This window comes from Takifugu flavidus, chromosome 2 (genome assembly GCF_003711565.1).
Source record: "Takifugu flavidus isolate HTHZ2018 chromosome 2, ASM371156v2, whole genome shotgun sequence".
Taxonomy (NCBI): Eukaryota; Metazoa; Chordata; class Actinopteri; order Tetraodontiformes; family Tetraodontidae; genus Takifugu; species Takifugu flavidus.
Genome location: NC_079521.1, coordinates 15262374 through 15284928, shown reverse-complemented (window position 1 = coordinate 15284928; position 22555 = coordinate 15262374). Strand labels below are relative to the sequence as shown.

The following is a 22555-nucleotide window of genomic DNA, read 5'->3' as shown; positions in this document are numbered from 1 at the left end:
TTTCAGGTGTATGTGGAGCTGCGCTTCACACTCAGAGACTGTAACTCCATCCCTTGGGTGTCTGGTACCTGTAAGGAAACCTTCAACCTCTTTTACCTTCAAAGAGATGAACCCCTCCCCGCAGGGACACGGTTCCGACCCACAGACTACGCCAAAGTCTGTCACTGCATTCATCTTTCATACGCTCTAAACCACGAAACGTCAGCGCCTCTACTAATGACGGGTTTTTCGGCTTTAAGGTGGACACCATCGCAGCGGATGAGAGTTTCACTCAGACTGACCTCGGAGATCGAGTTCTTCGTCTCAACACTGAGGTCAGGGAGGTGGGCCCAGTGACACAGAAAGGCTTTTATCTGGCCTTTCAGGATGTGGGAGCTTGCATCGCGCTTGTATCTGTAAAGGTGTGTGAGTCATGAAACTGACCCGATCCCCAACATTGAATGGACCCAGTGTGTTGACTCCCATACACGTGGACTCTGTTGTATAATATCCTGAACAGGAAATTAGCAATGGAGCGTTCGCTTTGAAATGAGGCAGTGGGATCACACATTTAACCGCTGTTCCATGAATGCCTGATTGGATTGGGTTGTGGGGACTTTGGCTAAAGGATTAGTCTCTTTCTCTTGGCCCAATCATGCCTAGTTTAGTGGGTCATAATTAACACTCACTCCAATTGCTAGTGCTTTATTTTTATTACTGAGTTTATGAACATGTGGCCGACTCAAACGGCAGCAGCCGATCGTGCTCTTTCACCTCAGGTGTTCTATAAGCGCTGCCCACCCACGGTGAGGAACCTCGCAGCCTTTCCTGACACGGTTCCTCACATGGATTCCCTCGTGGAGGTGAGAGGCTCGTGTGTGGAGAACGCCGAAGAGAGAGAAACCCCTAAACTTTACTGCGGTGCAGATGGAGACTGGCTGGTCCCACTGGGCCGCTGCGTCTGCAGCGCCGGCCACGAGGAGGGCGGTGACGGTTACTGCGAAGGTAGGAAACAACGGCAGAGCTTGTGGAGTTCACATAAATGCTACACTGTCCGCCTTTCCAGATCCTGCATCCTTGTCCGTTCCTGTCCATCAGCCTCTGCCTTCGCCTCAGTGCAGCTCCGCCTCCTGTCATCCTCGTCGCTCCTCCACTTTGTTTATGCACCACTTACGCTGCTCCCGCTTCTTTGCATCACTGTCTTTGCTCTCTTTTCATTTCCCCCTTTATACTTCCCACTCTGTGAGGCTGTCCCTCACCACACATCCCTTCACCACAATCAAACACTCTGAATGCGAAGAGTATTTCAATTTCCTGCTGCTGGGATGAAATAAAGCCAGGAAACAAAAGCAAATGGGAATAAATACAGTTCTCTCAGATGTATCCTTGATAAACACTTGCAGCTGCCTCACATAGGTGTGACCCACTGTCAGCAAAACAGATTATTGTCAGTAGAAGCAACTGATGAGTTGCTCCAGATAGTCTTTGGCCTGGTTTCTCAATTAAACTATGCAGTAGACAGAGGGAAGCTGGCTAATTACCTCCATTTGTTAGTTTCACAGCTAAATTACTTTGCACCTTCATCTTCCAAAAGAGAAAGAGAGAGAGAAAAAGTCACGGTCTCCTTCGCATACGTGGCTCAGGCTTGCTTCTCTAATTAAGGCTGCTGCTAAATTAAGTCACACTTCATGGTTACATTTAGTTGCTATGTTTTCCAGATTTGAAGAAGCCTGAGCTGGTAGGTGTGGAATTCATTTCATAAGCCCATGGTGATGTGATTATTCATGTTATCACAGAGAGAACAGTCATTAGCACAAATAGGCCCGTCTGTAGATCCTCCGACAGTGTAATTTTTCTTCTCATCTGCTCTTTAATCTGCTTTTTATTTGTTTTGTCTCCCCCTCTCGATCATCTAATGAAACTAGTCGGGAAACAGATAGATGAGTGATGAGATGAAGCTCATTTCAATCAGGAACGACTTGGAGAGTTATTACATTTGCTGGTCTTCGTGTCACGAAGGTAATCTTTATATCCCAAGACTCTTTAGATGTGAATCTCACCCTGAAGTCCAGACAATGATGGTGAAACATGGAGGACCTTCTGGTTGACTGGTGCTAATGGGATTGATTTAACAATGACATGCTGTGTACATTCAATGACACACATACAGTATCTATGTAGCACTTCACTAATCGAGCACCATTCCCCAGCTGTGTGGGTCTTTGTGTATGTCTGTATGTGTGTGTGTGTGGTGTGTGTGTGTGTGTGTGTGTGTGTGTGTGTGTGTGTGTGTGTGTGTGTGTGTGTGTGTGAATGGATGGATGGACTTCTAAGGTCTAATCCTGTTGCCTGGTGACTAATGGGACTGGCTCCAGAACCCCCAGTGATGCCAGTTAGGAATAAGCAGCAGTTAAAAGTGAATGATTGAAACTATTTGTAACTTCACTTTGATCACAGTGATTGACATAATGTGAGCAGAGGCTGGATGTGGAGAGCTGGGCCAACCACAGGCACTTGTGGTAGATTGTGCACTACCACCAAGAACGCCCACTCACTCGTCAGTAGTGCATGCATGAAAAAGGCTAAAAGAACTGCAAAAGAGCGATTATGATTGTTGTTACATGCCAGGAAACTGAATGCAGATGTGCATCTACGCTCTATTGTTTTGGTGCAAGGTTTTTGGAATGTCAGTCAGCATCTATTAAGGCCAATCAGCTGATAATGTCTGACCAGCATTAGGCCCAAAAAAGGTGTGGCATAGCATGACAGCAGCATTATGCTTTCGTAATCAATGATTTATGGCCTAAATGATTTATGACCTATCACTATTTTCCCATCAGTAATTTCCACTGGACCTGGAGCCGATGCCACGATGGAGACATGCACTCTGCAAGTAGTTGCAGGAAGTTTAGACGTGAACTTGCGATGACTTCTGCTTTCTCCCCGTTTTCATTTTGGAACACTGCTTCAAAGGGTGCTGTGATCAAAGCTGTCTGAGAGGCAGCGTGGGGAAAGAGCAAAAGAGGGAGAGATGGAGAGAGAGAGAGAGAGAGAGAGAATAGGGAAAACCTCAGCGCTCCTAAATATGAGCGGGGCTCTGCGCTACCCCATAACAAAGGCGGCGGCGCTCATCAAACCGTGCTTTCTACCCCAGCAGCATTCTGCCAGACTGTTTTGACATCTCAATCGAACGCTTTATTATTCTATTCCTTTCATTCGGCATCAGCCGCGAGAGGATTACTCAGAGATAACTGGTTATATCATGACCTAGATAAGGCAACATCATAGTGCTAATGCTGTTGGTTCCATCACAGTCCCGCCACGCCATGCTCCTCAAAAGGCAGGCAGGAAATTGTGGGCGAAGCTAATGGAGACATCTTTTCACATTTCATTTAAGTCAGAATAAATGTGCAGCCAAGACCAAAAGACCAACCAGTAGAATAAATGATCCTTTTCAATTGCAGATCAAGCTTGTGTAATGAATTAGTTCTGTTTTTTTTTTTTTTAAAAACCTTCTGTATAGATTTTTCAGCTAATATCTCATCTGCATAGAATTCACACCAAGGAACCACCAACTTTCTTCTTATTGCAGATCTATAGTGACAGAGCAATTTTTATTTTCTTATTTGGAATTGCAAACAAATTTGATCACAGTTTTTCTTACTCTTTCCCTTCTAAAATGCTAAGTGTATCTCCAGAGACTGGGAATATTTGCGTATATGTTCTCCACCACTTTCTGGAGATGCAGGATTGACCAGGCAGGAACTTTCTTGACTTTAAATTCAGGTAAAGTGCAATAGGGCATGAGGAAATCAATAGTTTCTCCTGTTGTATCTGAATCAGCGAGCCCCTCTTCTGTCCATTAAGGATTGTGTTTACTCTGGCCTCTAACGCAGCTCAGCCCAGCTCAACCATCAGTCATTCTCTGTGAACTTCCCATCTGCATATCAAAGCTCAGAGATGAGGGTAAACATAGTCTTTGACTCCATCTGTCTCTGACAGCGCAAAGCCAAGAGAAAACTTCCACCCCTGCACGAATACAAACAGCTAAATCTCAGCTTGCATGGAATTAGGCTGCTGCAGACATGCAGGTGATGTGTTGTGTTGGAGTGTTGCGCGATGTTGGGATTTTTTTTACAGCTCCCCCAGGGAGCTTTGATGTTCTTTGAATGGCTCAAGTCTGTATTGTAATAGATACCGTAACTACGGTTAATTAAGGAATCATCAGTGACCGTCCGATCAAATTAGAATTCAGAGGCCGATGCTTCACAGCATGGCAGATATTGACAGGCCAGATCCCACAGTTTACCGTTTTATAGCCCTCTGCAGACTTCTTGAAACCAGAAAAGTAATTGATTGAAGAAGAATTGCTGAAATGGCTCCGCTTTCTCTAATGTAAGGTTTTTATTGCACTTTTAATTCACCTTCCTGCAAATTTAACTGGAATGTAATGATTTCTAGACATTATTCACTCTGAAACACAAGGGCACACACAACATAACTTTCAACTCCCTCGTTCATTCCGGCTGGATTAAGTACAGTGACAGACTCTTTCCGTTTGCATTGGGCTGCTCAGGAGCTTACAGGCGTACAGTGACCCTTAATAGAGCATCGCATTCTCAAATGTACAGAACATAAATGAGTCGACCCTTTGATGTGTAGTTGACAGCAATTCAAAAGCTGTTCTCTATATGCAGCGGAAGTGCCGACTGGTAAAATTCTTGGCTAAGGTTCTCATAATTCATGTATGAATGGGTTAAATCGTCCTCTGAGGAACACTACAAATGAACTCCCACAGCGAGGGAACACTTGCACTTAATACAGGCACAGAAGATGTGAGTTAATTGGTGTTTAAACCAAAACTTGTTAGTTGAAACCTAAAATCTGAAAGAACAGGGAAAATTTAAACTGTGAGGAAAAGCACATAATGCAAAATCATACATAAAAGAACACAATAATCACAAATGGAATTTTTAAAAAATAGATGTACATTTTAGTTTTGAATGAAATGGAAGGCAACTTTCCTTCATGAACAATCATCATGAAAACAGAAACAGATTAAAGATGCTGTCATGTGACAGCATTTAACATTTAAAAGGATCATCCCACAAGAATTGCGGATGAGGCAGAACCATAACCTGGAAGAAAAAAAACGCTGCCCACATTTGTACAATATTGTACAAATGCTCTTTTGGGATGATGCGTTTGTAGGCTAAGATAATACAGTGGAAAGGAGGAAATCTTCATTGGATTCTCCATCTTCTGATAAGCTTAACAGAGGACAGGGAAAGTTGGAATAGCAGGTTGAAGGGGTGGGGGTGTAGCAAGAGGGAGGGAAAAAAATCAAATTAAGGGTAAAAACTTACCGCAGCCAAAACTGCTTGGGGAGAGAGAAAGATAAGCGGAGCTGTGAGCTACAGAGGGAAAAAAGAAATGGGAAGGGGAAAATCAGAGAGGACGGGGGACGTATAGGAAAATGATGGAATCCTGAAGAATACTTTGGTTAGCAGAAGAGACCGTGCTGGGGATTTTGGTTTCAGTCTGAAAGCAGGCTATGATTGCGTTTTCTTAATGCGTGATGTGAAGCTCTTTCCACCTGTCTGACAAACAGCACAGGGCAACAAGCCGGCTGTGCGTTTGCCAAGGCTGTAGATGGCAACTTGTGAGTCGAGGATGTGACCGAAATGACCTGAAAATAAATACGTTTAAGTCTTCTTTTCGTTTACATTCTCGCTGGCTATAGGGCTCCACTTGACAGCCAGGCACAAAAATCCATCAATGCTGTTTTTGTTGCGTCAGAAAAAAGTGTGCTGATCCCGGACCTTGAAAAAGAACAACGAATAAACAGTCCAACCTTCATTTTAATGCACCAGTTCCTTGTAATTGCGTTCAGTGCATTTGGGTTCTTTTATTGTTGCTGAGAGAACGGGGCTACCAGATGCAGGCTGTTTGCTAGACCAGACGATGTAAAGAACTGTAACTGGACTGAGTGTTCTAATAAGCTGAGTCGGAGCAATAGCTGAAGAAATGGGGACAAACCAAATTTGAGGACAAAAGCAGCTGGGCGCTGGATCTAGACACGGACAGTAACAGGCAGCGTCCCACAAAACGCCCCACTCACCACGCCATCATCTCCATCTGTTCCACAAAGCTTTGACCTTTGCCTAACTAAGAAACGGCTAATAAAAAATGACAGATTTGTCCTGTTGATATACATGATTTGTTTTATGGTTGTGGAACCGTTTTGTGTCTTTTTCTTTAGCTTGCAAGCCAGGTTTCTTCAAGGCCTACGCTGGGAACCATAAATGCTCCATTTGTCCTCTGCATAGCTCCAGCCACGACCAAGCTGGCACCATCTGTCACTGCGAGAAAGGCTTCTACCGGGCCATTCAAGACTCCTCCACCACGGCCTGTACAAGTTAGTGGAGCCATTCGAAGCCATTTTCTGATCAACAGATATAAGTTTAACCACTGCCTGGAGAACAGCAACTAGTCTTTGTCGCGCCTCGTTTACACATTAGAGTCTGTAATCAAGGAATCGAGGAATCGAGGAATCAAACAGCTAAATCACTGTCAAGGATTTCCACCCACAGAAACGCCCTCAGCTTCTGCTGAGATCACTCAGCAAATGAGATGTGCCACGCAGGCACACACCTGATGGGTGATGGGTCTCTCTAGGAGTCACACTGAAGCTCTTATAAATGACATATTTGCTGTTAAATATCTCACGGGTTTAACTTACAATTACTCAGACTTGGATGCTGCTAATTTCAATTTGCAGAGATAGTTTTGATGCGCTCTTATTATACTGTTATTAGCACATGTAAGAATCACTGAGCTATTACAATGCTACATCTCTTTTCTTCAGGACCCCCGTCGGCTCCCAGGAACCTGGTCTCCTTGATCAACGACACGGCTCTCATCCTCCAGTGGATGCCTCCTCATGACTCCGGAGGCAGGAAGGACATCACTTACAACATCTTCTGCCAGCGCTGCGACGGAAGCGCCGACATTAGCAGTATCATCCAGTGCGAGCCCTGCGAGCCGGACCTGCGCTTCATCCCCCGGCCACTGGGCCTGACCGGCACATCTGTGGCAATATTAGACTTTGCGATGCACGTCAGCTACACTTTCCACGTGGAGGCCGTGAACGGCGTCTCCGCCCTGGGCGTGGCGGCGCGGCCGCTGGTGAACGTCACCGTCAACACACATCACGCTGGTGAGTTTTACAGCTTTTATCCTCAGCTGCTGCTGCTCTCCTTCCACCTCAGTGTATCAATGGGTCAGGGTATTTCTGACCTCCAACCAATGTGACCTTAGACAAGTCCCAATTACTGAGACCCAGATTTTGAATGTAGCGTGAAAAAGTTCCACCAAAGAAACGTCCATTTCATTTTTTAAGAGGCAAGAACACTGATGGAATAATTGATGCAGAAGAGAAGATGAAGGTGGGGAGGTGATGAATTATTCTGGGTATCAGGTTTTTCCCTGTTTCAGCATGTGCTGAAAATCAGTTGAGAGATGAAATCCTGGTCAGCCCAAGACAGCCACTCTTCCATCATTACTGGATCTGAATGAGAGGGAAAAGGGACGGGAGCAGACATATAATCTTTAAAAGCTTTCCATTCTTCCCACCCTCAACTAGCTCAGTGTCTATGCCATATAGATGGTGAACATTTCTGATATTTATTCATATTTCTATGTCTAATAATGTATATACAGAAACAAAATCTCTAGTTTGGGCCACCAGATTCGCTTATTCCGTGAGTTCAGCTGCTGTCAAGGCAGAACATTCCCTTTGATCCCTGATGTTGAGTTGCAATAACAGTAATTTGCTCCTGTCTCTGAGCACATTTTCCATCATATCTAGCATTTGTATACAATTGTTCATTCTGTCTGACATGTTGCTTTCATGCTAGCCTGAATGCGGTACCCCATCAGTGCTTGTGTAATGAACAGCCTTTAAATTACAGCATTACGGTACTTTATTACTTTAATAATTAAACCATTTTGCTGGTGGAGTGTCATAGGCAGTGAAAGTCAGGTGTCGGGCAGAAGTGTTTCTAAAGCTCTCTGGCTCTGGCAGCCTGGTCGACCGGACGATGTTGGAATGCAAATTCATTTCTGGAGAGGAGATGCAGCCTGTGGGCATGTTCCCATCAGGATGTTTAAAATGGATTAAGTTGTCAAATGGCGTTTCCTGACTGCCCCCGCAGCACCGTTAGCCCACACAGGCGTGCAAACAAAGTTTTCCTATCGCCACACATGACAGTGTCACACATTCATGTCGCCGGCGCTCCTCATGCAGCTTTGCGTGCGATGGGTTGTTTGTTTCTCAGCTCTCCACTCTGCTGTGTCTCTCATTCACGCCTCCCAATAGACATTTCCTGTTAAACACGGTGCAATAGATGCTGTTCGGCGATTCTATGAATCCCTTTGTGAGCATACAATAGCTTTGGAGCTGTAGTTTAATACAGGATCGAACGCTGTGGGTGGCAAAACGTCTAGAACGAAACACATCCCACGGATTTTAGGTCGTTTCAGTTCATTGTTAAAACATAAATTGTAGATTCAGGGGTCATAACACGTTATTCAATTATTTAATTAGATTTGAGCAAAATGTTTTTAGTGTAAAAACCTGCTTTAGTTGTGGGTTTTGGGTTAATCTTATTTTTATACCACGCATTAGAACATTTGGAACGCCCGCGTCCTCGCTCGCCACAAGTATTGTTTGCTTCCTGTATGGGAGGCTGCTGCTGCGTGGCTGCACGTTGGATCACCGTGTTTATGAGCGCTGTGCCACACTTTTAGGTTCAGGTTCCACACTTTTAACGGATCCGTTGTAGAAATCTGCAAATAACACCCACACACCCCACCAGTCATGTTACACAAATACATTTAAAGATAATATAGACACACATACAATATCATTTGACCTCATCGGACCTGAACAGAACAAGAACCACAGTGACAGCTGTCATCTGGAACCTGTGGGAAAAAAAACGTTTGTCGAGACTCTCAAGACCCTTGCAAATGTTCTTCAAAAAGACCAGAGGAACTCTTGAGGTCACAAAGGTCAGAGGATTTAAGGAACTACAGGCTACACTGGCCTCAGTAAAGGTCAACCCTACAACCCCACACAGGAGAGACAACAAGAACACACACATGAAGGTCAGAATTATTTAATTATCTGATGCTACATGTGAGAAATCTTCCCAATACATGGCCTTTGTATTACATATTGTGTCTCATACTGTATCATTTAATATCTGCACATTTGGGTTCACTTGTTCCTGCGTAACTGTTCTCGCCATCGGCCACCAAAGCAGAATAAAACAGCCAGATTTGGGGCAGCTGTGTTCACTGATTGGCTTCACTGTACGTGAGACTTCAGCTCACATGTTTGACTGAGAGGCTCCATGTTTTTTGTCACATGTCAAATTCACGTGTCGCGGCCCGATTCTGGGGATTTTCTTGCTTCTACTTCGCTCCTTTTCCCCCTTTCCTCCAGTGGATTCTTTTTTTCTGTTTTCATCTCCCTTGCTCTGGGAATAATAAGGCTGACTGCTATTTATATGCTCAGATGCCGGGGAGATCGAACCTCGTGGGACTTCTTTACATCTCTCCCTCTTCGCTCTTTCTCTCCTTCCTCTTTCCTCCCTGTCCTCCATGTTTGAGCATGTGTCATTGAACCATATAGCTTCATTGCACATATTATAAATAAAGTTTAAAGATCAGTATCCTCTGGATAAATGTCTAAACACAAAGAGTTACAGATATTTTAGACTGCATAGGTACGAGCCCTCATCAAGGAGTCCATATTTGATTTCTTTCATCTCAGACTGGTTCTGTTATGTTGATTTTTGACCAGAAGTTGAGTTGAGGGTCCATCTGACATTTTTTTAAATGCATTTCCGGACTTCCTGTTGTGATCATTAATTTGCATCTCGGTGGATTCTGCCCTCAACCCACTCGTGCATTTGTTCCGCCTTTCAAAGACGGGGGTGCGGAGTATGTTTTTGTCGGTATTACCATCAGTAGCTGCAGTCGGCAGCCAGACTGAAAGGCTTGAGATATTCCCAGAACAACACAGGCACTCTGCGCAGCTCACACGCCACCTGGCACCAGGAATATGACATCAACCTACCACAACTCCATCCCATCTGTGTGTGGCTGCATGTTTATGCCTGTGTGTGTGGGTGGGGGGGCAGGATATATTTCCATATTTGCACTTCTGCAGAGGTCAGCTTTGTTCTCGTGTCCACACACCTGTGCCAACCATCCTCCCGTCCTTTGTGCGGCCTTTCATGACTCGTGTGATATTTGCCTCTCTGGACACGAGGACGGCACCGGACGTCCAACTAAGCTTGAATTTATATTCCAACAGTGATCTCGCAGGCAGCTCAATCAACAAGAGACTGCCTCCATTACATTCCCAAATCCTATTCTGTTGGAGCAAATACTATATGAATAATTAATAGTAAATATTCGATTTTGTGCCTCCTCAGCAGCCCTCCGGTAACATATCCCCCCAAATTCAGCTGTCTTGACATTCCTGATAAACAGATGTGCTTTGTTTAACAAAAACTGGAGCTGACGGCATCTGGTTTTTGTTCTGTTATACTGTTATTGTTTGTTCCTTCTTTCTTTCTCTCCGTTAGAACGACGTTGTTATCAAAGCGATTTTCTCCGATACGTCTGAAAATCGCTCTGGTTTCTGCAACTTTCCCTTTGAAACAGATTCATTTGTTGTAATGACCCAGTGAGGTGACTGACACTGACGCCGTCCTGCTGTAAATCTCCTGATCTGTGAGAAAAAGCAATGGCAAATCTATTGATTATTTAAGTGATTCATTTTCATTTAACAGGTGGTTTCCATTCAAATTTTTGAATTCCACATGTTATATTGTATTTGAATAATATGAGAGTGAAGTCAAAAGCGGCAGCGTTTGTGTAAGTAGTCTTTGTAAAACCGTCTCAGGTAAACTATTGTACTAATGTTTTTGATAAAAACTGCATTTTAAATTGGAATTGATTGTTCACACAGAGATACAACAGAGGCGAATGTTACGTACAAGTGCCCCTCTTGTTGCTGCTTGGAAACAGAGGTGATTTTTAAAAGTCTTCCAGCTCTCAGGTTTGTTGCATCCCTGCAGGTCCTGCCCTGGTGGGGGAGGTCAGGAAGGACTCGGCCTCTCACAACAGCATCGCCCTCTCCTGGTCACAGGTCGAACAACCGCCTTCCAACATAGTGGACTATGAGGTCAAATACTATGAGAAGGTAGTCTTTGATTATCAGCACAGACAATACATCTGCTGCAGTTGTTTTCACATCACATTACACCAGAAAGGGGTTGCGGAGCCTCTCTACCCGCAGTGCAGCGTGCATTATAACATCCATAATCCCAAATGTGCTGAGGCGTCCGTAAAATGTTGCCGTCTCTGCTGCGCCCGCCCTCTGCGCCGACACTTAATTGGCCGCAATGTATGTGTTGTGTCCCAGACATCGCCGGGAAGATTTCTTTACGGCGCAATGAGCCCGACCACTTCTGCTTATCTGCTTTTTTAGGCGCAGGAGCGACTGAGCTACTCGTCCACGAGGACCAAAGCCCCCAGCGTGGTAATAACAGGCCTCAGACCCTCCACTGTCTATGTTTTTCATGTGCGTGCTCACACCGCTGACGGCTACACAACTTACAGCCCTAACTTTGAGTTCTCCACCGCGGCTGAGGGTACGTATGTGTGTGTGTGTGTTTGTGTGTTGGGGGGGCTGTGATACATTCACTGTTTAAAACCAAGCACAGAAGGACAGGAAAGAAGTGCAGGCTTTAATTATACATTAATAGATCAATAACTCTCCAATCCAAGGTCGTATTTATGTGTCCAGTCCAGCCACAGATCAGTGAAATCAATCAGTTCTTTATCAGGCACGAGCCATTTATTTAAGTGATTCTAAGCCCATAAATTCATTCACCATGATCCTCTGATGATTCTAATCCCGATGTATGCGGGAGAGCATGGCCTCCTACAACTCCCTGACTTTATATCCCATAATCACATGGACTGGGCATCGTTTAAGGTGCTACAGCGGCTGTGCTGCTGCAGGATGGTGAAAGGACTGCAAGTGTATTTAATTTAGATTTGGGTGGTTAATAATGCACCTGACAACAAACCAAAAGACAGATGGGACAATGAGATTTTTGGGTCGGCTTTCTGTTTTGAGGTGTTTGTTTTCTTTTAAATTACCTCAGATCCTGATGTTGCTGATCAGGGTCAGGTCCTGGTGGTGGTCACAGCATCCGTCGGAGGCTTCTCCCTACTGGTCATTCTTACCCTCTTCCTCCTCATCACTGGCCGGTGAGAGATGTCATCAAGACACATGCACACACAGACACACATTTCTATCTTTGTGAGGACTTTCATAGTCATAACACATAACCCAGCTCCTTAGGTTAACCCCTGAACTCGAACCCTACCCCAATACTAATCTAAACCATAAAACCACATCTTAACCTTCAAACAGTCTTTTGAAGTTGTGGGAACCAGCCAAAATGTCCTTACTTCCCAAGAATGTCCTCACTTTGGTAGATGAATGCAGATTTTTGTACTCAGAATGTTGCAAGTACAAGAAAACACACACACTCCCTTGCTTCTCTCCTGAGTAAAGTTACAACCAGAAGTCTCTTAATGGACTCTGTGTTGCCGCCAAGCAGACACTCCTATTTTCCAACTGGCTGAACCAATTTTCTGCCTAATTACTCAGCGTGTAATGCATGTACAGGCAGTTTACCTCATTCCATTAACTTCCACTTGTTATCTAAGGCTTTTGTCTTCACTCTCCTTCTGGTTCACAGGGTTTGGCTATTAGTGGCAGGTATTAATAAAGAGTGAAAAGTGGTCCAAATTCATGTCCGTGCAAAGTTTTTCCACGGCAAAATCGTGGACACCTGTCATCATGCAAAAATAGTCCTTCTAATAGTCTCCTGATGGACATTAAATACTTTGAGAAGCCATCAGTAAAGCTCATGTGAGTTGTCTTTTTTGGAACTGATGGGTGCCTCCTGGTAGGAACCAGGTGTACAAAGTGAGATTAGCTTAATGGAAGTTTTGATTAAGAAAATTAAAGGATCATAAGTATTCCCTGCACAGACAGTAAACAACTTGCTTGTAAGTGCATCAACATTTATCAGGATTTGCTCGAAATCCTACGAGAATAACACTGTTTCAACAAATTTTCCAACCTATTTCAGCCATTAATGTGATGTTTAGCATTTAATGTCCTTGAAAATTTGTCATCTATCATCTCTAAATGTGCACCTGGCCTTTTTTTTTATCTAAAGTATACTGATGTTAGGAGTGATCAGAGCACAGCTGAGCTTTCAACAGAGGCCCCTCCATTAAATGTTTTGAGCTGTTCAGAGAGGATTGTATCCAGCTTTACGGGAAAGACGACAAAAACCCTGCAATTTTTCTTAAATGTGTTTTTTGCTTTGTGTCTAAACACCAGTTTAAGGCCAACTGATGTTGGAAAAGTCAACATTTGCTGTGCGTTATTGTATTTTGATACATCTTTGCTTCTTTTTTCCCTTGGATGAAACAAATTTATTCTGTTGTGAACAATATTACCTGATTGCTACTTGATGGGCACTCAGTGCACGGAGCATGAAAGCCTGAAATTCGGAGCAGGATAAATGCAGAAACAGAAATGGAACTTCATAAAGGCGAGAAATGCTCTCAGAAAATGACGCAGACAAAGAGGAAAATGGCCGAGACGTTTCCGTGAATTCCCAACAGCCATGATGTGGCGCTGCAGGCGGAAGCCTTTTAAACACTTTTATGTCATCTGACAGAATTGCTAACTGTCACACTGGGTGTGTTTTAGAGGGGATAGTGGTGAGGAGGAGACTTAAGGTGCACGTCTGTTATTTTATTTGGAGATGAAGATGATGATTTTCCTCTTTGTACAGCTGTCAGGGCTACATTAAGGCCAGGATGAAGTCTGAAGAGAAGAGGAGGACTCGCTTCCACAGTGGACACGGTACCTCATATGACGTCTCTACGGCTAATCATGTCATAACGGTGGCGTTCGGATGTATTCTGCACCTCTAGTTTGACTCCCTGAACCGTGATTCTATTACGATGTCAGAATGCACATTTTTATTTTGCAACGGTTTTGTTCAGGCTTTAGATTTAACTCAAAAGTAAAACTTCCAGAATGAAATGTGTTTTTACTATAGACATATAACAATTAACTGGAAATAACAATGAAAAGCTTTGAGAAACAAACTGGACTTTCAGGGGGAAACAAGTTTTAAATCGCGTTTCAAGTTAGGATAGAAAACCTATGTTTTGGTGTCACCTTCAACCATCCAGGACTCACAGCGGCTCCCACAAGCATGGATCAGGATGAGTTTTTTTTTCCTAACCACAATAAATGCAGGAGTCCCTGTGAGGTTCTACGGTTAAAAACAGTTATTGATTGTCTTCTAGAGGCAGGTGGCTGCAGGGAAAAAGGTGTGGTGTAATTTACTGTGGCGTTAAGGGACAGCTCTGGGAGCTTTCAGGCTGAGGCCTGCTGGGGGAGCACATGTGTGGCTCCTGAGACATCACTGCCGTCTGGACATTTTAGGATTTAGGATCGATCGACAAGAAAAAAAGGCACAGCTGTGAGCAAAAGTGCTGTCATTTGCTAGCATATCGACAGCCTCTCAAACCGAGACGCGATGAAAGCGGCTCAGTGTTCCATGGGTAGAGGTGTTCCCGCAGTTTGCTTTGTCGTTTTACTTTATGTGGAATACAGAACCTTTTATTGTGCCGCATAGCTGTCAGAGGTCGTGTTCATCTAATTAACCAACCATGCACTGAGCGGCAGAAGCGCCATGCAGATCGACGCCAGCAGACTCGGCAATCTGGTAAAAGGATTGTTCAATTTTAGAGCTGAGCCTGGAAACCCCAGAGAGCAACTTAGTGAACAGTCTGTAAACTTGAATCTATTTTGGGTGAAGTAGTTCAACCAGTAAAGACTTTTTAAAAGTTAGGAGGTACATTTAGTCCCCAGCTCACCAGCCTGAGCTGTGCCAGAGGGAACTTTATTTGGGCCCATCCTCAGTCAAGAGCTCAGATGCTCTTGGGTATTTTTTATTTATTTTGCTCTTTATCCCTCAACAGAAATATATAAAATGATTACAGCCTGGCGCATTTAACTGCCTTTATACCCTCATATAGTTAAACAGCAACATTATTTTTCTTGTTTGTGAATTCTGTGTGGAGCTGAAGTTCATGGTAATAACGTTTTACAGGACACATGAGAAACAGTGTTCTCATAAACACTCATTAATGGCTTTCTACTAATGTTTCTGCTATTCTAGTTCCATTCTCTGGAATAAAGACGTATGTGGACCCAGACACGTACGAAGATCCCACTCAGGCGGTGGAGGAATTTGCTAAAGAGATAGACTCCTCCTGTATAGGCATCGACAGGGTGATTGGTGCAGGTAAGGTCATTAACCCCATGTTATCCACTGTCTTTTTATAGATATAATTTCCTCAAAACGATACGGAGAAAGTTGTGTACGTTTGAAATATTACAGTATTTCTTATTACAATAACAATGTCAGACCTCGTAAATTTTCAGATGGAATTTTATGGTTCCTTTTAAAACGCTGATTTTAAAGCCATTTGCTGTACTTGTAACTGTGCATAAAAGTATTTGATGCTTATTAAACTAAGCAGATTAGCTGCTTCTCTATAATTCCATTGCTGCCACATGGCTCCCTCTAGTGGACGACACGCGTGCCTGCAGTGATTCTCGCATGGCGGCCGTGTGTATTTCTTAGTTTTCACATTTGATTCATTGTATTGAGAAAAAAAATTGGTTTATCCCTTTTATACAAAGATTTTTCCACATTCTTTCTGTTTTCATTCAGCTGATGCTTTAATCCCACAGTGGAAAAGGGGGAATTTAACTCCTGTCTTGCTCTGACAGGTGAATTTGGAGAGGTCTGCCGTGGTCGGCTGCACACTCCTGGAAGGATGGACATCACCGTGGCGATAAAGACGCTGAGAGCCGGCCAGGGGGAGCAGCAGAGGAGAGAGTTTTTGCGTGAGGCTTCGATCCTCGGGCAGTTTAGCAGCAGCAACATCATCAGGCTGGAAGGAGTGGTGACCAAGAGTAAGCTCAAAGACCGTCGCCGTAGCTTCGTTCCTCTGCTCTTTGCTCAAATCCTGTCGTTTACCCCACCTCTCAGGTCGACCTGTGATGATTGTGGTTGAGTACATGGAAAACGGGGCGCTCGATTCCTTCCTCCGGGTGAGCGTCACGTGCAGAAATTCATTTCCCATAATTACATAACTCTCATCTTTTTTTGTTCTACACCCCCGTCCGTCTCCTCCAGTCACATGATGGTCAGTTCACGGTGCTGCAGCTGGTGGGCATGATGCGCGGCGTTGCCGTAGGGATGACCTACCTGTCAGACATGGGCTATATTCACAGAGACCTGGCTGCCCGCAACATCTTGGTGGATGAAAACCTGGCGTGCAAAGTGTCTGATTTTGGAATGTCCAGAGTCCTGGAGGACGAGGGCGAAGAGGCCTACACTGCTACTGTGAGCATAGAACAATTACACCCGCACATCCTAATGGTCAGGCCAGCCAACCAGGCTCTTTCTGACCACTGACCATCTCTGTGTTCCCTGTCAGGGCGGGAAGATACCCATCCGCTGGACAGCCCCAGAATCCATAGCTTATGGGAAATTTTCCACAGCTAGTGACGTTTGGAGCTACGGTATCGTCATGTGGGAGGTGATGTCATACGGAGAGAGGCCCTACTGGGAGATGTCCAATCAAGACGTAAGTGGTCGACCCTTGAACTCCGTCCAGAATGAGGCGTCGTGTTTCACTGACTGGCGCCCCCCTCAGGTTATTTTGTCCATCGAGGAAGGCTACCGTCTGCCCGCGCCCGTGGGCTGCCCCGTGACTCTGCACCAGCTGATGCTGCACAGCTGGCAGAAGGAGGCCAGCCAGAGGCCGCGCTTCAGCAATGTGCTGTCGTTCCTGGACAAACTCATAGTCAATCCCAGCAGTCTGATGGAGGATGTGCAGAGGTGAGGGCACGCTGAGGACTCGTCTCTCCCATCAGACATGTGTTGACCTGCTTCTTTATTGTGTATTTAGTTTCTCCGAGTCCCCGGATGACTTGCCCGACTACCCTCTCTTCATCTCCATTGGCGACTGGCTGGACTCCATCAAGATGTGCCAGTACAAAAACAACTTCCTGGCAGCAGGATACACAACCCTGGATTCCATCTCTACCATGAGCATGGAGTAAGTCGTGCATTAACAACCGACAGAAACATGATGCTGTAGGAAAGGGTAGATAAGAAGCTGAGTCCCGATTGTGAGTGTTGCTTTTTCACCATGTTGGTCTCGGCCTTCAGTGACATCAGGCGCATCGGGATCTGTTTGCTTGGTCACCAGAGGAGGATCATAAGCAGCATACAGTCTCTCCGCCTGCAGCTTCACCACATCCAGCAGAGCGGCTTTCAGGTGTGAGGTGGTCCCTGGAGGAGAGACTGTTCCTGCCCAACCGGAGACCACTGTCAGGTGTAGCAGGCTCCACCGCTGGATCATACCTGGGTGTAGTTCCATCATCTTCTGGATCGTCATCAGTACAACCGCCCGACCAACGACCAACCTCATCGGCCAGACGTGGTCTCCTCGTTCTCTCTGCAAATGCTCGCATTCACTTGAATTTAGGACTTATTTTTCTCTGTCGTCTATTCAAGTGTCCACCGATACCTCTTCTCTTTTTAAGTGACAATCCAACCGTTTCTATTGACTTTGAATGGTCTCAAGTCTTGTTACCTCATGACCAGAGATGATCATTGTTTGGGCACGTGAGGCAGCCTGTCTCTGAGAACCAGTGAGGGAGAAATAAAGACTGACTCACAGAATGGTAAAATACAGAGTTTCTGAACTAAAGACCGCTGAATGTCAAAAGATTTTATAGAGATGTGTGTTCTATCCTCATTATGACGCTCCGTGTCTTGTATCAAATCGTCTTGTGAAAATTGTACGTTTTATTCCAAATGTTGGTTCCCCAATAAACAGCGCTATTTTAAAACGTTGTTTTCTCGGTCTGAAAACACCCTCTCTTGGAAATGCACTCACATGTGCGGGTGTCCATGGACGCACACTCAAACACGCTCTTGTTATTCACTCAAGAGGCGGACAGACACGTTTTCTAGACGTGAAGAATCGTCAGGTGAGTTTGTCAAATGGGCGCTCATGGGAGGTCATAGGTGAAAAGCACGGCATTCTTTTTGGGATCCCTGTCAGAATCATATTTTCGTTTAACGATTGACCGTAAAACTGTTTGTCAAATTAATGCAACTAAATGAAGGAACTTGCAATGAAAGATCCTCTTAGCTATGGAATCATTATATAGTTGAAAGATCTTTGAATGTGTTTTGTGGTGTGTTTTTCCCCTCCTATTAGTGTATCAGCATTCTTAAATATCTTTATCAATTTGCATCATTTTCACAAGTATGCGTGCATTACCTTGGTTGACCTGCAGGGGGCAATCACGAGCCAGCGCAGCGGTCTCCCAGCAACGCAGTGTAAATACCCGGCTTTTAGCCAGCCTCTAATGCGTATAAGACAGAAGCAAAATGAATGAAACGCTGGATTGAGCCGGGCGATTTAATGAACTAGCTGGCGGGGCTTCGATTGCATCTTTGGGGGAAAATCCCATTGCTCAACTCAACTGCAGGTAACCATCTACTCGAGAAAGGATTTTACAAGCTAACATCGACGCTGGCTAGCGTATTAGTCCTGATTGCTTCGTAACTTTGCAGCAGCCTGTTGAGCTTTCGACATCACAGCTTCGACTTTGAATTGATATCGTATTTTTTGCTGCCTAGTTAAAGTAGCAACACGACCAGGAAAGCTACAATACTGATTACAGTTTAGCTACCATGTAGGGTTGGCTAAGGAGCGCTAGCAACAGTAGCAACAGGAGATTAGCTGGTTAACCATAGCTGTCGCTGAGTGTTACCATGTGATAAACCCGCAAGAGCCAATTAAGCATGTTAGCTTTGTTTATGCTGAACGATGTATGTTCACTGAAACTGCACAGGGGCAATTTTCTGTATCTGCTCTAATCTTTCTGGCTAGTAAAGACACCAAGTTATCCTGCTAATGGCATCTGCAGGTGCTGATGTGGGTTGAAAACATAATGCCAGTGATGCTGTGAAACCTCTGCTTACACTTTATTTTTGCTGGTTTTCTTGGAGACAGAAGGAGCAGCAGGTAGTGGATGACTAGCCAATGGGGCTGTTTGATAAGTTGGCAGGATGGCTGGGCTTGAAGAAGGAGGTGAACGTTCTGTGTCTCGGGCTGGACAACAGTGGAAAAACCACCATCATCAACCGCCTCAAGCCCTCCAATGCAAGTCACCGCAGTTGTTTGCTTTCTTATTGTTGCTTATTTTGATATCCTGTAATGTCCTATCTAATTCATATGATTTTCCCCAGCTCATTTGTGCACATCAAAGTTATTTACTGTTATCTTTCAGGCTCAGGCACAAGACATTGTACCAACTATTGGCTTCAGCATAGAGAAGTTTAAGACATCCAGGTAGAGAACCTGAAGCAACATTTAACATCAGTGTCATGATCAGCAAGCACATATAGCTCACACATAACAACTTGTCTTTGCAGTCTTTCTTTCACAGTCTTCGACATGTCTGGACAAGGCAGGTACAGGAACCTGTGGGAGCATTACTACAAGTGAGTGTGTGTCGCAGCTTCAAGTGTGATCAATCCTCTCTAGTTTTTGTGATAATTCAGGGATCCTGTGATCCATTTCTGTTGCTCAGGGAAGGACAGGCGATCATCTTTGTCATCGACAGTGCAGACAAACTGAGGATGGTGGTGGCCAAAGAAGAACTGGACACATTACTGAACCACCCTGGTCTGTGGCTCCTCCGCCCCGTCTCTTTAATGCTCTTTATTCGTGTGAAGTGGTCAAAGCTGGATAATATTTAAGACATTTTGGTCTTCCAGTCCTCCTGCAGTTATTCTGCCACTTGATCAACGTGAATTCTCTCTCTGCCTTCAGACATAAAGCACCGGCGGATTCCCATCCTCTTCTTTGCCAACAAGATGGATGTCAGAGACGCTCTGTCGTCAGTGAAGGTCTCGCAGCTCCTGTGTCTGGAGAACATCAAGGATAAACCCTGGCACATCTGGTAGGAACATCCTTTCCCAGATTTCTCTGTGCAGACAGTGATGAACAGGAAAAATACAACCGTTATCAGTCGTCGCCGGCTGCCTAATCAATACACGTAATCTCATCCTAAAAAAGGGTGGCAGTTTACTTTTTATTGAAACTTATGGGCTGTTTTAACAACAATCATTTGCAAACTGAAGTACAGACTGTTGCTCTCTCCACGAAGCCGACGCGTTCCTCACAGCGTTGTTGTGTTACAGCGCCACCGACGCTCTGAAAGGAGAAGGTTTACAGGAGGGAGTCGACTGGTTACAAGGTAGGATCAAAGTCAAGTGTTTCAGTCTTTAGCTGGTGTGGACGCCCGCCCGCACGCAGAGTTCACACAGCCAGATGTGTCTGACAAACCGCTCCTATTTTTTCTTTTCATCATCTTCGCTGCTTCCATTCACACTCCTCCATAGATCAGATGACTCAGTGAGTACTTGGTGGTGGTCCCGTGTTGCTTTCATGGTGGAACACGACTGTGCTGTGTGTCTGTGACCCGTTTTATCGTAGCCGAGCACTGAGCAGAAGTTACACCTCAAAGATTCTGACAACATCCATCTTCTACGTTTCCAGTAGCACCAGTACACCCACACACTCCTCCGCCGGAGCCACCTAATTAATCCCCCTCGTTTCTCTTTTTCAGATCAAATCAAAACAATCAAAACATGAGGTCATGAGGTCACGTCGCCGTCTGTGGATGTCTTCTACAAATGGGTTTGCCCCGTTTTCAGCTTTACGGGGGGATTTAATCTTTTATTAAGGTACTCTGATTCCTCCTGTATAGATGTCTTTTACAAAAAGAGCCCCTTGTATATATTCCGCAGCAGAACTTTATGGGGGGGGGGGTGTAATTACTGAAAAATTTGGTGCGTCCTAAAATGTCACATGATCAGGCTGCAGTTTCTCTCCTGCTTTTTAAGTAGCTACATGTTGAATATTGAAATTGCTTAAAATGTTACTTCATGTAATAATGTAGGTTCTGTTTTGATGGCTACTTGTGCTAAGAGTTTGTGTATTTAACTTATCTGTGAAAGTGTGAATTAAAAAGAACGTTCACTTGATTTTTGTTTTCGTAGCTGAGAAACCAAATGCTTTATATTTTTTAGATGTTTTTTTTTTTATTGTTTGCCTTATTCCACCCAAGAATTGAACAAAATGCTTCACTTGCTCGATAATACGGTGACTTTATGTAACTTCAGCAAAGGACAAACAGTGACACATGACAGTGCATCTCCAGGAGGGAAAAAAAGGAATAAAATTTGAATTTAGAAGAAAATCATTGTTTTCCAAGATTCACAAATGGAGAAGTGCACTAAAAGTGACACAAATAATGGTTTGACAGTGTCACCGATTTCAGGAGCTACGGAGATGTTTGAAACACGCCTCTGTCACTCCTGTGGGTTTGGCACCACCGATCTTGTCCATTTTGTTCATTCTCCTCTTTAGGTTAGTGCTCTCTAATCTGGGAAATTCTCCATTTATAGAGTTTGTAGAAATGTTGAGACCGAGAGCAAGTTTAACTCCATTGAAATCTTTATCATCATTAGCTTAAAAGTGCGTGATGCTGTTTGCTGATTTAAGATTTTGCACATATTAGCAGTTTTAGATCCATTAGGGAGGATTGCGTCGCTTCACCCCGATGTAATTTCCATAACGGCCGCTGGAGGGCACTGAAAACCAAAACACCAATTCTAAAATCTCGGGTGGACACATCATCTTTGATAATGCTCAAATTAACTGATGAAACAGTGGTGTTGCTGTAAAAACATCTCCAACAATGCCATTTAGATTTATTTCTTATTTATGTCGATTGGGTCTTTGTACGAGTGTCCCCTTCCTCTGTAACAAACCCCTCCAAGCGCAAAATTCAGTGTCAGAGGTCACGACCTCGTCCACTCAGGTGTGTGTGTGTGTGTGTTTCCTTCTTTTCAGAGAATAAACTGCTGTCAAGTGTTTGATGACTGACTGGTGGCTCCATGCGTGTTCTGTAGCGTCTCACCAACATCTTGAGCGCTGCCAGCGACAGCTGTTCATTAAGCCCAGAGTCCTTGAGCCCCAACAGTTTATCTCAGTAAACACTGATTCCAGGATGAGCTGATTCCTCTCATTATATTTTGCAGCATGTTGCCTCATTCGTGGCGTGGAAGCGGAACGTGTGTTTGCAGGTAGTTTTAGTCGAACTCGGCTCGGCTGTAGTGTTCAAAAACATGTCGGATTCATCCGGCGCCATCTGTGAAATATGCGGTTAGGAAACGTTTCAGCCGTCTCCGGGTGGTTTTTCTCTTTGGTGTCAATATAGCAG

The 22555-nt window shown here is 44.5% G+C and overlaps 2 protein-coding genes across 5 annotated transcripts in view; both read left to right on the top strand.

Annotated features, from left to right (window-relative positions):
* The window catches only part of LOC130521820 (ephrin type-A receptor 6-like), a 29227-nt gene extending 11127 nt beyond the window's left edge, over nucleotides 1-18100 (top strand). The window contains exons 4-20 of the mRNA XM_057025638.1: nucleotides 7-156; nucleotides 240-401; nucleotides 759-984; nucleotides 6242-6397; nucleotides 6848-7198; nucleotides 11136-11260; nucleotides 11549-11711; nucleotides 12231-12336; nucleotides 13947-14017; nucleotides 15348-15473; nucleotides 15965-16150; nucleotides 16227-16288; nucleotides 16374-16583; nucleotides 16678-16827; nucleotides 16897-17081; nucleotides 17152-17301; nucleotides 17415-18100. Of these exons, the coding sequence (XP_056881618.1) occupies nucleotides 7-156; nucleotides 240-401; nucleotides 759-984; nucleotides 6242-6397; nucleotides 6848-7198; nucleotides 11136-11260; nucleotides 11549-11711; nucleotides 12231-12336; nucleotides 13947-14017; nucleotides 15348-15473; nucleotides 15965-16150; nucleotides 16227-16288; nucleotides 16374-16583; nucleotides 16678-16827; nucleotides 16897-17081; nucleotides 17152-17301; nucleotides 17415-17529 (2694 nt within the window). The 3' untranslated portion in view covers nucleotides 17530-18100. The remainder of the gene's footprint in view (nucleotides 1-6; nucleotides 157-239; nucleotides 402-758; nucleotides 985-6241; nucleotides 6398-6847; nucleotides 7199-11135; nucleotides 11261-11548; nucleotides 11712-12230; nucleotides 12337-13946; nucleotides 14018-15347; nucleotides 15474-15964; nucleotides 16151-16226; nucleotides 16289-16373; nucleotides 16584-16677; nucleotides 16828-16896; nucleotides 17082-17151; nucleotides 17302-17414) is intronic.
* A 448-nt stretch (nucleotides 18101-18548) lies between these two features.
* arl6 (ADP-ribosylation factor-like 6) lies at nucleotides 18549-22218 on the top strand. 4 transcript variants are annotated; one of them, XM_057025675.1, is made up of 9 exons: nucleotides 18549-18748; nucleotides 19276-19425; nucleotides 19553-19614; nucleotides 19698-19766; nucleotides 19856-19950; nucleotides 20098-20227; nucleotides 20469-20524; nucleotides 20670-20682; nucleotides 20897-22218. In XM_057025675.1, exons 2-9 carry the CDS (start codon nucleotides 19306-19308, stop codon nucleotides 20928-20930), a joined length of 579 nt encoding a protein of 192 aa, XP_056881655.1. In that variant the 5' UTR covers nucleotides 18549-18748; nucleotides 19276-19305; the 3' UTR covers nucleotides 20931-22218. The 4 variants fall into 4 exon arrangements, with proteins under 4 accessions (XP_056881655.1, XP_056881656.1, XP_056881658.1 ...); XM_057025676.1 differs by having other exon boundaries at nucleotides 19272-19425; XM_057025677.1 differs by lacking the exon at nucleotides 18549-18748 and adding an exon at nucleotides 18816-19189.
* Nucleotides 22219-22555: the final 337 nt, after the last annotated feature.